This window comes from Loxodonta africana, chromosome 20 (assembly GCF_030014295.1).
Source record: "Loxodonta africana isolate mLoxAfr1 chromosome 20, mLoxAfr1.hap2, whole genome shotgun sequence".
In the NCBI taxonomy this organism is placed as follows: Eukaryota; Metazoa; Chordata; class Mammalia; order Proboscidea; family Elephantidae; genus Loxodonta; species Loxodonta africana.
In genome coordinates this window covers 16522549-16535545 of record NC_087361.1, presented here as the reverse complement: position 1 = coordinate 16535545, position 12997 = coordinate 16522549, and the positions used below count along the sequence as shown (strand labels likewise).

The following is a 12997-nucleotide window of genomic DNA, read 5'->3' as shown; positions in this document are numbered from 1 at the left end:
TTGTTAAAGAGACCGTCTTTTCCCCATTTAATGGACTTTGGGCTCTTGTCAAATATCAGCTGCTCGTAGATGGATGAATTTATATCTGGATTCTTAATTCTGTTCCATTGGTTTATGTATCTGTTGTGTACAAGTGCCAGGCTATTTTGACTACGATGGTGGTATAATAGGTTCTAAAATCAGGTAGTGTGAGGCCTCCCACTTTGTTCTTCTTCTTTAGCAATGCTTTACTTATCCGTGGCCTCTCCTTTTCATATGAAGTTTGTGGTTTGTTTCTCCATCTTGTTAAAAAATGTCTTTGGAATTTGGATCAGGATTGCATTGTATCTGTAGATAGCTTTGGGTAGAATTGACATTTTCATGATGTTGAGTCTTCTTATCCATGAACAATGTATGTTTTTCCTCTTATGTAGGTCTCTTTTTGTTTCTTGCAGTAGTGTCTTATAATTGTTTTTGTATAGGTCTTTTACATCTCTGGTTAGATTTATTCTTAAGCATTTTACCTTCTTGGGGCTATTGTAAATGGTATTGATTTGGTGATTTTTTCTCTCAAGTTCCCTTCGTTGATATAGAGGAATCCAAACTGATTTTCGTATGTTTATCTTGTATCCTAATACTTTGCTGAATTCTTCTATGTTCCAGTAGTTTTCTTGTGAATTCTTTGGAATTTTCTGTGTATGAGATCATATCATCTGCAAATAGGGAAACTTTTACTTCTTCCTTACCTATTTGGGTGCCCTTTATTTGTTTTTCTTGCCTTGTTGCTTTGGTTAGGACTTCCAGCACAATGTTGAATAAGAGTGGTGATAAAGGGCATCCTTGTATGGTTCCTGTTCTCAAGGTGAATGCTTTCAGAGTCTCTCCATTTACGATGAACGTTGGCTGTTGGCTTTGTATAAGTGCCTTTTATTACGTTGAGTAATTTCCCTTCAATTCCTATTTTGCTGAGAGCTTTTTTCAGGAATGGGTGTTGGACTTTGTCAAATATCTTTTCTGCATCAATTGATAAGATCACATGGTTCTTATCTTTTGTTTTATTTATGTGATGGATTACACTGATTGATTTTCTAATGTTGAACCATCCCTGCATACCTGGGATGAATCTCACTTGGTCATGGTGAATTTTTTTTTTTTTTTTTCATATGTTGTTGAATTCTATTGGCTAGATTCTGCTGAGGATTTTTGTGTCTATGTTCATGAGACATATTGGCCTGTCATTTTCTTTTTTTGTCGTGTCTCTACCTGGTTTTGGTATTAAGGTTATGCTGGCTTCATAGCCTGTGTTCAGGAGTATTTCATCCTTTTCTATGCTCTGAAATACATTTAGTAATACTGGTGTTAACTCTTTGAAAGTTTGGTCTAATTCTGCAGTGAAGCCATCAGGCCCAGGGTTTTTTTTTTTGTTGGGAGTTTTTAAATTACCTTTTCAATCTCTTTTTTTGTTATAGGTTTATTCAGTTATTCTACCGTGTTTGTGTTAGTTTAGGTAGGTAGTGTAGTGTGTTTCTAGAAATTTGTCCATTTCCTCTAGGTTTTCAAATTTGTTAGAGTACAGTTTTTCATAGTATTCTGTTATGATTCTTTTAATTTCATTTGGGTCTGTTGTGATGTCACCCATCTGACTTCTTATTCAGGTTATTTGAAAGTTCTATGACTACATTATTTCATCTCTCTTTTTTGTTTTAATGTTGTCATATTTTACATATTGACATCTCTGTTTCCCTATTTTCAGTGTTATACTTTTGATTTATTTTTGTGACTTCCCTATCTGGGTTGATATCTGGTTGTTCTGTCCTGTGTTCTAGTCTTGGGTTGTTATCTGATGTTATTGGTATTCTAACTGGAGGATTCCCTTAATATTTCTAGTAATTTTGGTTTGGTTTTTACAAATTCCCTTAACTTCTGTTTATCAGGAAATATCCCAATTTTGCCATCATATTGAGAGACAGTTTTGCTGGATATATAATTCTTGGTTGGCAATTTTTTTCCTTCAAGGTTTTGTGTATGTCCTCCCATTGCCTTCTTGCCTGCATGGTTTATACTGAGTAGTCACAGTTTAGTCTTATCGACTTTCCTTTGTAGATGAATTTTCATTTATCCCTAGTTGCTCTTAAAATTCTCTCTTTACCTTTGGTTTTGGCAAGCTTGATTATAATATGTCTTGGTGACTTTCTTGGGATCTACCCTCCGTGGGGTTCAATGAGCTTCTTGGATAGATATCTTCTTGTTTTTCACAATATCAGGGAAGTTTTCTGCTAACAAATCTTCAACAATTCTATTTTCTGTCATCCTCCCCCCTCCTGGTACTCCAATCACTCGTAAGTTATTCCTCTTGATAGAGTCCCACATAAATCTTAGAGTTTCTTCATTTTTTAAAGTTCTTTTATCTGATTTTTCCTTGGATAAATTGGTGTTAAGTACTATATCTTCAGTGTCACTAATTCTGACTTCCATTGCTTCAATTTTGCTCCTATGACTTTCTATTGAGTTGTCTAATTCTGAAATTTTACTGTTAATCTTTGGATTTCTATTTGCTGTCTCTCTATGGATTCTTGTAGTCTGTTAAATTTGTCATTGTGCTCTTATATAACCTTCTTAAGTTCCTTTATTGCTTTGCCTGTGTGTTCCTTATTTTGGTCTGCATTTTGCCTGATTGCCTTTCTGATCTCTTGAAGAGTTCTGTATATTAATCTTTTGAATTCTTTCTCTAGTACTTCCAAGACCTTATCTTCCTCTGGGAGGTTTTTTGGTTCTTTGTTTTGGTTGCTTGCTGAAGCCATATGGCTTGCCTCTTTATGTGATTTGATATTGACTGTCATCCCTGAGCCATCAATAAATTATTATATTTATTTATTTTATGTTTGCTTACTGTGTCCTAGCTTCTTGTTTTGTTTTATTTTGATACACCCAAATAGGCTTGTCATGTGAGCTACTTTGATTATCGGAGACTTTGAAGTTCTCACGAGCAAGGTAGGTGGCTGATGACTGCCCTGGGTGCCTGGGTGGAAGGCATGACCCTGTTCCCTAGAGCTCATAGGTGGGTGCATTTTGAAGCCGGATTTTGGGCACTCGGTGCTGTTGGCTGTAAGGACTGGGAGGCACCACTTATTCTAGGGCCCCTGTCAAGGGTGGCTAGGTGGAGGGGGTGGAGCCACCAGTCCTCAGGTCCATGATGTGGGTAGGTGAGTACCCTGCTTAACGGGAAGGGTGGTGTCAAATGTCAGGAACCTGCCACTTCCCTTTAGCTATTGCAGTTGAAATAAGCTTCTCAGTTTTATACCCTGTTTTACTATGCAAATAAGGGCCTAGGCTGTTAAAACGGGGCTACATAGGTCTAGGCAGGTGTGAAAGGCATTCAAAGTCCTTGTATCCCTTATGCCTGTGCCTAGGCAAAGGGGCTGTGCCTGCCCTGAGGTACTGGCTTAGGAAAGCTGGACGATTATTTTTTCCTGTTTGTTGTTTTTTCCCTTTCCAAAGCTGAGAGAATGGCTTGGGGCAAAAGACGAGTCCCACTTCTGGCCCAGGGGGCCTGGCAATGGCTAAAGCTGAACTGGGACCAGAGCTGAGCAGGGTAAGTAAGTGGGAGAGAGACACTTCCAAGAGGAGAAAGGGTGTTTTTGATCCCACGCATTATACGTTACACTTGCACTTAACTTTCAGAGATCTAGCAGTGTTTTCCCCTGGTTCTGCAGGCATGTGATACCTCAGCTGTTCTGTTTATCATGGTGTGGAAAATGCATTCCAAGTGCTACTGCTTGCCTTAGCCTACACATGCTGGCCGATCTAGGCTGCAGGGTGCCGGCCAGCTCTCTCCCTTCCCCTGCCACTCAGTCCAACTCGTCAACTTTGTCTTTGACATTCAGGACTCCTAGATTGTCATATATAACCAACTCAGTTGTTTTTTTGGGTCTTTGTTGTAAGTGGGACCACAGGAAGTGTCTGACTATTCCTTCCCATCTCCTATGGTTTTTCCATTTCTAGCTTTCTAAGGAAGCACCATATCATTTTCCAGAATGGTCGAACCATTTTGCATTCCCACCAGCAGTGCATAAGAGCTCCGATCCCCCCGCAGTCTCTCCAACATTTGTAATTTTCTGTTTTTTTTTTGATTCCTGGAAGTAATGTTTGGTGAGATGGTATCTCATTGTAGTTTCAATTTGCATTTCTCAAATGGCTGGGGATTGAGAGCATTTTCTCATGTATCTCTTAGCTGTTTGACTGTCTTCTTTGGTGAAGGGTCTGTTCATATCCTTTGCCATTTTTTAATTGGATTATTTGCCTTTTTCTTGTAGAGGTATTGGATTTTCCTGCAGATTCTAGAGATTAAGCCTTGGTTAGAATCGTCATAGCCACAATCTGTAGGTTCTCTTTTTATTCTTTTGGTGAAGTCTTTTCATGAGCATAAGTGTTTAATTTTTAGGGGATCCCAGTTATCTAGCTTATCTTCTGGTGTTTGTGTATTGTTAGTTATGGTTTATATCCTGTTAATGCTGTGTATTAGGGCCTCTAGTGTTGATCATATTTTTTCTTCTACGAGCTTTATAGTTTTTGGTTTTATATTTAGGTCTTTAATCTTTTTTGAGTTTGTTTTTGTGTATGGTGTAAGGTGTGGGTCCTGTTTTATTTTTTTGCAGATGGACATCTAGTTTTGCCAGCACCATTTGTTAAAAAGACTGTGTTTTCCCCATTTTATGAACTTTGGACCTTTGTTGAAGATCAGGTTCTCAATTCTGTTCCATTAGTCAATGTGTCTGTTGTTGTAACAGAATAAGGCTGTTTTGACTAGTATAGCTGTATAGTTCTGAGGCCAGGTAGTGCCAGTCCTCCTATTTTATTCTTCTTCTTCAATATTGCTTTACTTATCCAGGCCTCTTCCCTTTCCATGTAAAGTTAATGATTAGGTTTTCCATCTCTTTAAAGAATGCTGTTGGTATTTGAATTGGTATTGCATTGTATTTGTAAATTGCTTTGGGTAGAATTGACATAATCACAATGTTAAGTCTACCTATCCATGAGTATGGTATGTTTTTCCATTTATGTAGGTCTCTTTTGGTTTCTTGCAAGTAGTGTTTTGTAGTTTTCTTTGTATAGGTCTTTTACATCTTTGGTTAGATTTATTACTAAGTTTTTTTTTTTTTTTTTAGGAACTATTATAAATGGCCTTGTTTTCCTGATTTCCTTTTCATCGTTCTCTTTACTGGTGCATAGGAATCCAACTGATTTTTGTAGGTTTATCTTGTATCCTGCTACTCTGCTCAATATTTCTATTAGTTACATTAGTTTTCTTGTGTAGTCTTTGGGTTTTCTATGTATAGTATCATATCATCCGCAAGTAGGGTCAGTTTTACTTATGCCTTAAAATTTAGATGCCCTTTATTTCTTTTTCTTGTCTTATTGCTCTTGCTAGTACTTCCAGCACAATGTTAAATATGAGTGGTGATAAAGGGCATCCTTGTCTTGTTCCTGTTCTCAAGGGGTATGTTTTCAGCTTCTCTCCATTAAAATTATGTTGGCTGTTGGTTTTGTATATTAAAAAAAAAGAAAAACCAATCCCATTGCCATCAAGTCAATTTTGACTCATAATGACACTATAAGACAGAATACAACTGCCTCATAGAGTTTCCAAGGAGCACCTGGTGGATTTGAACTGCTGACCTTTTGGCTAACAGTTGTAGCACTTAACCACTATGCCAGTGGCGTTTCCATTATGTTGAGGAATTTGCTTCTATACCTATTTTATTGAGAGTTTTTATCAGGACTTTGTTGAATTCCTTTTCTGCATTGATTGAGATGATCATGTGATTCTTTTGTTTATATGGTTAATTATGTTGATTAATTTTCTAATGTTGAACCATCCTTGCATACCTGGTGTGAATCCCACTTATCATGGTGTATAATTTTTTGATATTATGCTGAATTCTATTGGCTAGAATTTTGTTGAGAATTTTTTTTTTTTTTAATCTTGAGAGATATTGGTCTGTGATTTTATTTTTTGTGGTGTCTTTGCCTGGTTTTGGTATCAGGGTTATGCTGGCTTCGTAGTATCAGTTTGGAAGGACCACTTTCATTTTTATGTTTGAAATAGTTTGAGTAGTAGTGGTATAAGTTCCTCTCTGAATGTTTGTTAGAATCCTCCAATGAACCCATCTGGGCCAGAGTTTTTTTTTTAAATTATCTTTTCAATCTCTTCTTTTGTTATGGGTGTGTTCCAATTTTCAATTTCAGTTTCTGTTAGTTTGTGTTGGTATTGTGTTTCTAGAAATTTGTCCATTTCTTCCAGGTGTTCATATTTGTTGGAATATAATTTTTCAGAGTACTTTTATGATCCTTTTTCTTTCAGTTGAGTCTGTTGTAATGTCCCCCATAACATTTCTTATATGGGTTATTTATGTCCCCTCCTGTTATTATTGTGTCAATTTGGTCAATGGTTTGTTGATTTTGTTGATCCTTTCAAAGAAGGAACTTTTGGTTTTGTTGGTTCTATTGTTTTTTTTCTTCTCTATTTCATTTATTTCTGCTCTGAGCTTTATTATTTCCTTTCTTCCGGGTGGCTGTGGGCTTCTTTTCCTGTTCTCTGTTTGAGTTGTGTAAATAATGTTTTCATTTTGTCCCTTTCTTCTGTTTTGATGTGTGCATCTATTGCTATAAACTGACCTCTGAGCATTATCTTTGCTGTGTCCCAGAGGTTTTGGTATGATGTGTTTTCATTCTCGTTTGATTCTAGGAATTTTTGGATTCCATCTTTGATTTCTTCTATTACCCAGTGGTTTTTAACCAGGGTGTTATTCAGTTTCCATGTGTCATGGATTGAATTATGTCCCTTCAAAAATGTGTGTACCAATTCAGCTGGGCCATGATTTCCAGTATTGTGTAGTTGTCTTCCATTTTGTTATTGTTATTTTATGTTAAAGAGGATAAGGGTAGGCTTGTAACACCCTTACCCAGATCACATTTTTGATCCAATATAAAGGGAGTTTCCCCAGTTGTGACCTGCACCACCTTTTATCTCTCAAGAGATAAAAAGGAAAGGGAAGCAAGCAGAGAGTTGGGGACCTTATACCACCAAGAAAGCAGCACCAGGAGCACAGTGCATCCTTGACTGAGAAGCTCCTTGACCGGGGGAAGATTGAGGACAAGGGCCTTCCTCCAGAGCCAACAGAGAGAGAAAGCCTGCCCCTGGGTCCAATGCCCTGAATTTGGACTTTTAGTCTACTTTACTGTGAGGAAATAAACTTCTCTTTGTTAAAGCCATCCACTTGTGGTATTTCTGTTATATCACCACTAGATGATGAAGACACCATGTATTTGATTTTTTTTCCCTTGCTCTTCCTGTTGTTAATTTCTACTTTGATGGGGTTGTGAACAGAGAAGATACTTGGTATTATTTGAATGTTTTATATTTTGAGGGTTGATTTTTGGCCTAAGGCATGATCTCTTCTGAAGAACGTCATGTGCACTGAAAAAGAATTTGCTGCTGTTGGATGGAGTGTTCTACATATGTCTATGAGTTCAAGTGGGTTGATTGTGACCTTTAGATCTTCTGTATCTTTGTTGAGTTTCTTTCTGGATGTTCTGTTCTTCACCGAGACTGACGTATTGAAGTCTCCTACTATAATTGTGGAACTAGCATCTCTCTTTCCAGTGCTGTTAGAGTTTATGTCTTTTGGAGCCTTGTCTTTGGGTTTATAGATATTTATTATTGTTATGTATATTGGATTTCCCTTTAATCATTATATAACAGCTTTCTTTGTCTTTTATGGTGGATTTTGTTTAAAAGCCTATTTTATCTGAGATTAATGTTGCCACTCCACTCTTTTTTGGTAGGTGTTTGCTTGATATATTTTTTCCATCCTTCGATTTTTAATATATATATGTCTTTGTTTCTAATGGGTGTCTTTCGTAGACAGCATATTGCTGAGTCCTTTTTTTTTTTTTTAAACCCATTCTGTCACTCTGTGTCTCTCTATGGGTGCATTTAAGCCATTTACATTCAGTGCGATTAATAGATGTGAGTTTATTGCTATCATTTTGTAGTGATTTTTTTTTTTTTTTTGGTGCTGACATTTTCTTTGTTCCTGTTACTTTTCTCTGCTGAGTTTCTTTTGTTTGCATTTTTTTTTTGGTAGATTTTCTGTTTACTTAGAGTTTATGTTTTTCTTCTTTATTTTGATGAGTAAGTTTGTTAACTTCCTTTGTGATTACTTTGAAATTTGCCTTTATTTTCCCAAGTTTGAACCAGTCTTTTATTACTTGGTATTTCCTTGACTTCTTCTCCATTTGGAATTCCTATACTTCCAATGTTTATTCCCTCTTTTATTGTACCGACTTTGTTGTAATTTACAGATTGAGGTCTCTGGTTCCCAACTGTAAATCTTTTAGTTTTGTTTTATCCTTGAGAGTTCATTATCTGGGTTGGTGTCTAGCTGATGCTGTTTTATGTGCTGGATTTAGGTTGTTGTCTGATGTTTGTTCTCTATCCAAAGGACTCTCTTTAATAATTCTCGCAAGTTTGGTTTGGATTTTACATATTCCCTTAATTTCTGTTTTTCTGGAAATGTCATCATTTCACCATTATATTTGAGTAAGAGTTTTGTAGGATATATTATTCGTAGGTGGCAGTTTTTTTCTTTCAAGATTTTATACATGTCATCCCATTGCCTTTTTGCCTGCATGGGTTCTGCTGAGTAATCAGAGCTCAGTCTTATTGTTTCCCCTTTGTATGTGACTTTTTATTTTTCTCGAGCTGTGCTCAGGATTCTTTCTTTGCCTGTCTTTTTAGTGAGTGTGATTATGACATGCATTGCTGTTTTTCTTTTGGAGTCTATCCTATACCGGGTTCTTTGAGCTTCTTGGACAGTCCGCTTTTCTTCTTTCATGTTAGCAGGGAATTTTTCTGTCAGGAAATCTTCAATGATCCTCTGTGTGTTTTCTGTTTTCTCCCTGTTCCAGAACTCTTATCAGACACAAATTTTTGCTTTTGATTGTATCCCACATGGTTCTCATGTCTTCTTCATTTTTCTTCATTCTTTTCTCTGAGTTTTCCTCAAAGTGGCATCCAAGGTTTTCTTTTTTTTCAATTTCACTGATCCTGTCTTCCATTGTTTCAAGTTTGCTCCCACAACCTTCTATTTCACTGTTCATTTCTGAAATCTTGTGGTTTATCTTTTTCTAATTTCTGTTTTTCTACAATTTCTAGTTTATTTAGTTTGGCATTTTGTTCCTGTACTATTTTTCTAGTTTTTCCATTGTTTTTTTTCTGTCTTTTACATAATTTTCTCTGTATTGTCAATGGTTTTGTCTAGTTTTTTTTTTTCTTATCTTTGTCTGCATTTCCTTCATCTGTTGTAGTACACTGAATACTAGAGTTCTGATTCCCTACCAGGTAGTTCCACTGCCTTGTCTTCTAGCAGAAGGTCATCTACTGTTTTATTTTGGTTGCTTTCTGGGGCCATCCTCTCCTGTTTTTTTTTTTTTTTTAATACATTTTGATATTGTCTGCTGTCCCTGGGATGTCCAGGAATTATTTTCTTCATTTATTGATTGTAGATTTGATTGTTTCATCCTGCTTTTTTGTTTTATTTGGTTATATCTTATCAGGCAGGCTGTGTGTGTTTTGTTTCCTGCTCACCTATGGGCATGATACTTCTCACTACTTTGTCCAGGTGGGAAAGGCTGGTCACTCAGCTGTGGTGCAGCAGGGTGGGGCCATCGAGGGCAGAGAGGCGGGAATATGTAGTTTGTGGTATGAACTGGGGGTGATGGGGCAGTGCTGGGAAAGGTGCAGGGCAGGGTTTGGGGGACCACATTGATGCTACTCAGGAGTGTGGCACTTGGTGTGAGGTGTAGATAAACAGGAGGGAAAGGAGAGGAGGTGATGTGCAGAGCTAAGTGGGTGGGTGAAAGAAGAGATAGAGGAGAGAGAAACAAAGGCAGAAAAAGAAAGGAAAAGAAAAATGAAGTAAAAAATAATAAAAAGAAAAAAGTAAACAAAATGGTGGTGCTGTAGGATTCCGCACATGGGTGTAGGGCAGACCCGGCGAGGCTGTGTGGTGTTGGCTGTCTAGCTGTGCATTTGGCTCAGCCTGTTGAGAAGCAGCTTGGGTGGTGCACAAGTCCAGGTGGGTGGGATAAAGGAAAGGAAAGTGGGAACAGGGAGAGAAGAAGCCTACAATCAGAGAAACAATAAAACAAAATGAAAAAACAACAGAAAAATATGGAGGTGGGTGCTCTGGCTGTTGGGACCTGGGTGGAATTGGAGTGGTGGTGAGCTAATGTCTTTCTTGCTGGGTGGTACATCACAGCCCATCAGGATGGGACAGAGGCAGCAAAGGGTCCATGTGGAAGGGAGAAGGAAATGGAGAAGGGGAAAGATAAAGAAAAATATAAAATATGGCTCTGAGGGAGCTGGCCTCTGGGGGTGGTGCAAAGCTGGGGAGGCCATGTGCAAGAGGTTGTCCAGCCAAGTGGTACAACACAGCCCACCAAGCAGTTGGGGGTGACACACAGGGCTGGGTGGATTGGAGAGCAGAAAGGAAGGAAGGGAGAGAGAGGAGAAAAAAAAAAAAAAGACCAAAAAAACCCCAAAGAAGCAATAAATAAATGGTGCTGAGGGTGCCCATGGGTGACAGTGGCACAAACCCGAGGAGGCTGAGCTTAGTGACTCTTCAACTGAGCTGTGCAGCATGGCCCGTCCAGAAGGGGTGGGGTGGTGCACAAGTCTGGGTGGGCAAGAGAAAGGAAAGGAGAGAGAGAACAAACAAAAAAAAAAAGAAGAAGAAAAGAAAGGGGACCAAAAAAAAAAAAAAAAGCAAACGAACAAAAAAGTCGGCCCAGAAGGGGAGGGGATGGCACAAGGGGCTAGCTGGGCAAAAGAAAGAAAAGGAAGGAAGGAAGGGAGAGAAGAAAAGCAATAAAAAAAAAAAAGCTAAAAAAAAAAAACAACTGAGTCTCTAAAAGCAAACAAACCAAAAAATTACAGTCTGTCAAGAAAGAGGGGGGGATAGCACGTGGGGCTAACTGGGTGGGAGAAAAAGAATGAAGGAAGGAAGAGAGAGAAAAACAATAAAAAAGCCAAAAAACAAACCAAAAAAAAAAAAAAAAAAAGAAAAGAACAAAGCAAACAATCACAGCCTGTCAAGAAGGGGAGGAGATGGCACATGGGACTACAGAAGCAACAACAACAAAAAAATCCAATGAGGGGAAAAAATAAGCAAGCAAACAAACAAAAATAAAAACCAGAAAACCAAACCAAATAAACAAAAAAAGTGAGGCTGAAAGGGCTAGCTGGTGGGGACATGGTGGACCCCAGTGGCAGTGAGCTAGTGTCTCTCTTGCCAAGTAACCATGGCCCATTAAGCATAGGTAAAAAGGATGAGGGGTAGGAAAGTGTGTATCCCTGTTTACTGGGGGCTCTGTCTCCTGCTTAGATTTCTGTGGAGTTGCCTTCCCGTAGTCTCTGTCCACAGTCCTTGGTGGCTCAGGTCCAAGATGGTGAATCTAGGTGGCTGTGAGCTACTGTCTCTCTGGCCAAGCGGCTGTGGCCTGTTGGCAAGCAGCAAAGGTCAAGTATGGGGAAGAAGGGCGTGGGGTCGGAAAATATGTATCCCTGGTTACCGTGTGCTCTGTCTCCTGTTGGGAGCTCTGTGAAGTTGCCTTCCCATACTCCCTGTCTGAATTCTTTGGCAGCTATAGCCCAAGATGGCAAATCTGGCCACATTAGCTAGTATGGGACCTCCACTCTGTCAGTTTCTTATTCCATTCAGTGCTTGATCGAGTTCTTTATTCCTTCATTTGGTACTTAGGGTTCCAGGATTGACGTTTGTACCTCATTTCCTTGGTTTTTTGGGTCTTTGCTGAAGAGGGATGGCATGGTGCTTCTGTCTGTAGTGCCATGTTGGCTCTGCTTCTTGGGAAAATTTCTTAACCTCTCTAAATCCCAGTTTCCACATTTGTATATTAGGGATCATAATGGTGCCTACTTCCTAGGAACACTGAGAGTATGGGAGCAGATAGTGCATTAAAGGGCTTAGAACACTGCCTGGCTCTCTCAAATTTCCATCCATTTTAGTTGCTAGAAGAGACAAAAAGAAGAAAAAAAGTGTCGGCATAGTTTGTTTATGGGGAGCCATAACATTTGGCATACAAGTTCTTCCATAAAATCCAGGCATTTGAAGTAATAGCTCATAAGAATATTCAACAAGATTTTACTAATATCAACATGTAGTCCAGCCTATAGGTAAATTTTAGTTGAAAGAATAAATTTGTATATAGGCAGGATGTATCCATTTATTCAGCCAGTATTTATTGAACACTACTATTTTTTTTTTTTACTATACACACAAAACTGTGTAATAGTAGAAAAATAAGCTTTCTGGTCAATTTAAAATGAGTAAATTATCAACTATTCTTATTCAAGGAAAGACGATTGAAAAGGGTTTTTATTATTTTTTTATTGATGGTTTTTATTTGGATTTTGGTCTTAAACAATTGCTTCAAATTTCGATTCCCTATTGACAGTACAATGGATTGTGACACAAGAGTCTTGTAAAGCCAATACTCACCTCCAAATCCAGGTCTCATTGCAAAATCATGGTCCTCTACGTGCAGCAATTGCATGTATTTCAGGGGCCATACCTTGGTATTGTCATCATTCCGCATTCTAGTTTCTTGCTTGCCATTCCACCAAAGGGGGGAATAATAATTCTGAGATACATATGCTTCTGGATATTTTGATTTAGGTTAACCATGTATGCTTAACATAGCATACTATGAAATAAATCTATAAAAACACATTTTTTCAGTGCATATCACACATAGCCAATGATCTGCCAATATTTGATTTTTATTATACAAAAGGGGGTGGGGGGAGAGGTAAGGTAACCAAATTAAGAACACGTTAAATGACAAACTGAATTTACATTTAGTGCACTAAAAGGCAATGTTTCTTGGAATATGGTCTTTAGACCTGGTAATCTGTGTTACCTGGGTACAGTTTGTC

General features: G+C 38.2%; 1 protein-coding gene across 1 annotated transcript in view; it reads right to left on the bottom strand.

Moving 5' to 3' along the window:
- GABRR3 (gamma-aminobutyric acid type A receptor subunit rho3) overlaps window positions 1-12997 on the bottom strand; it is a 96165-nt gene that overhangs the window by 72317 nt on the left and 10851 nt on the right. Inside the window, 1 exon segment of the mRNA XM_064273480.1 lies at window positions 12561-12669. Coding sequence (XP_064129550.1) covers window positions 12561-12669 — 109 coding nt within the window.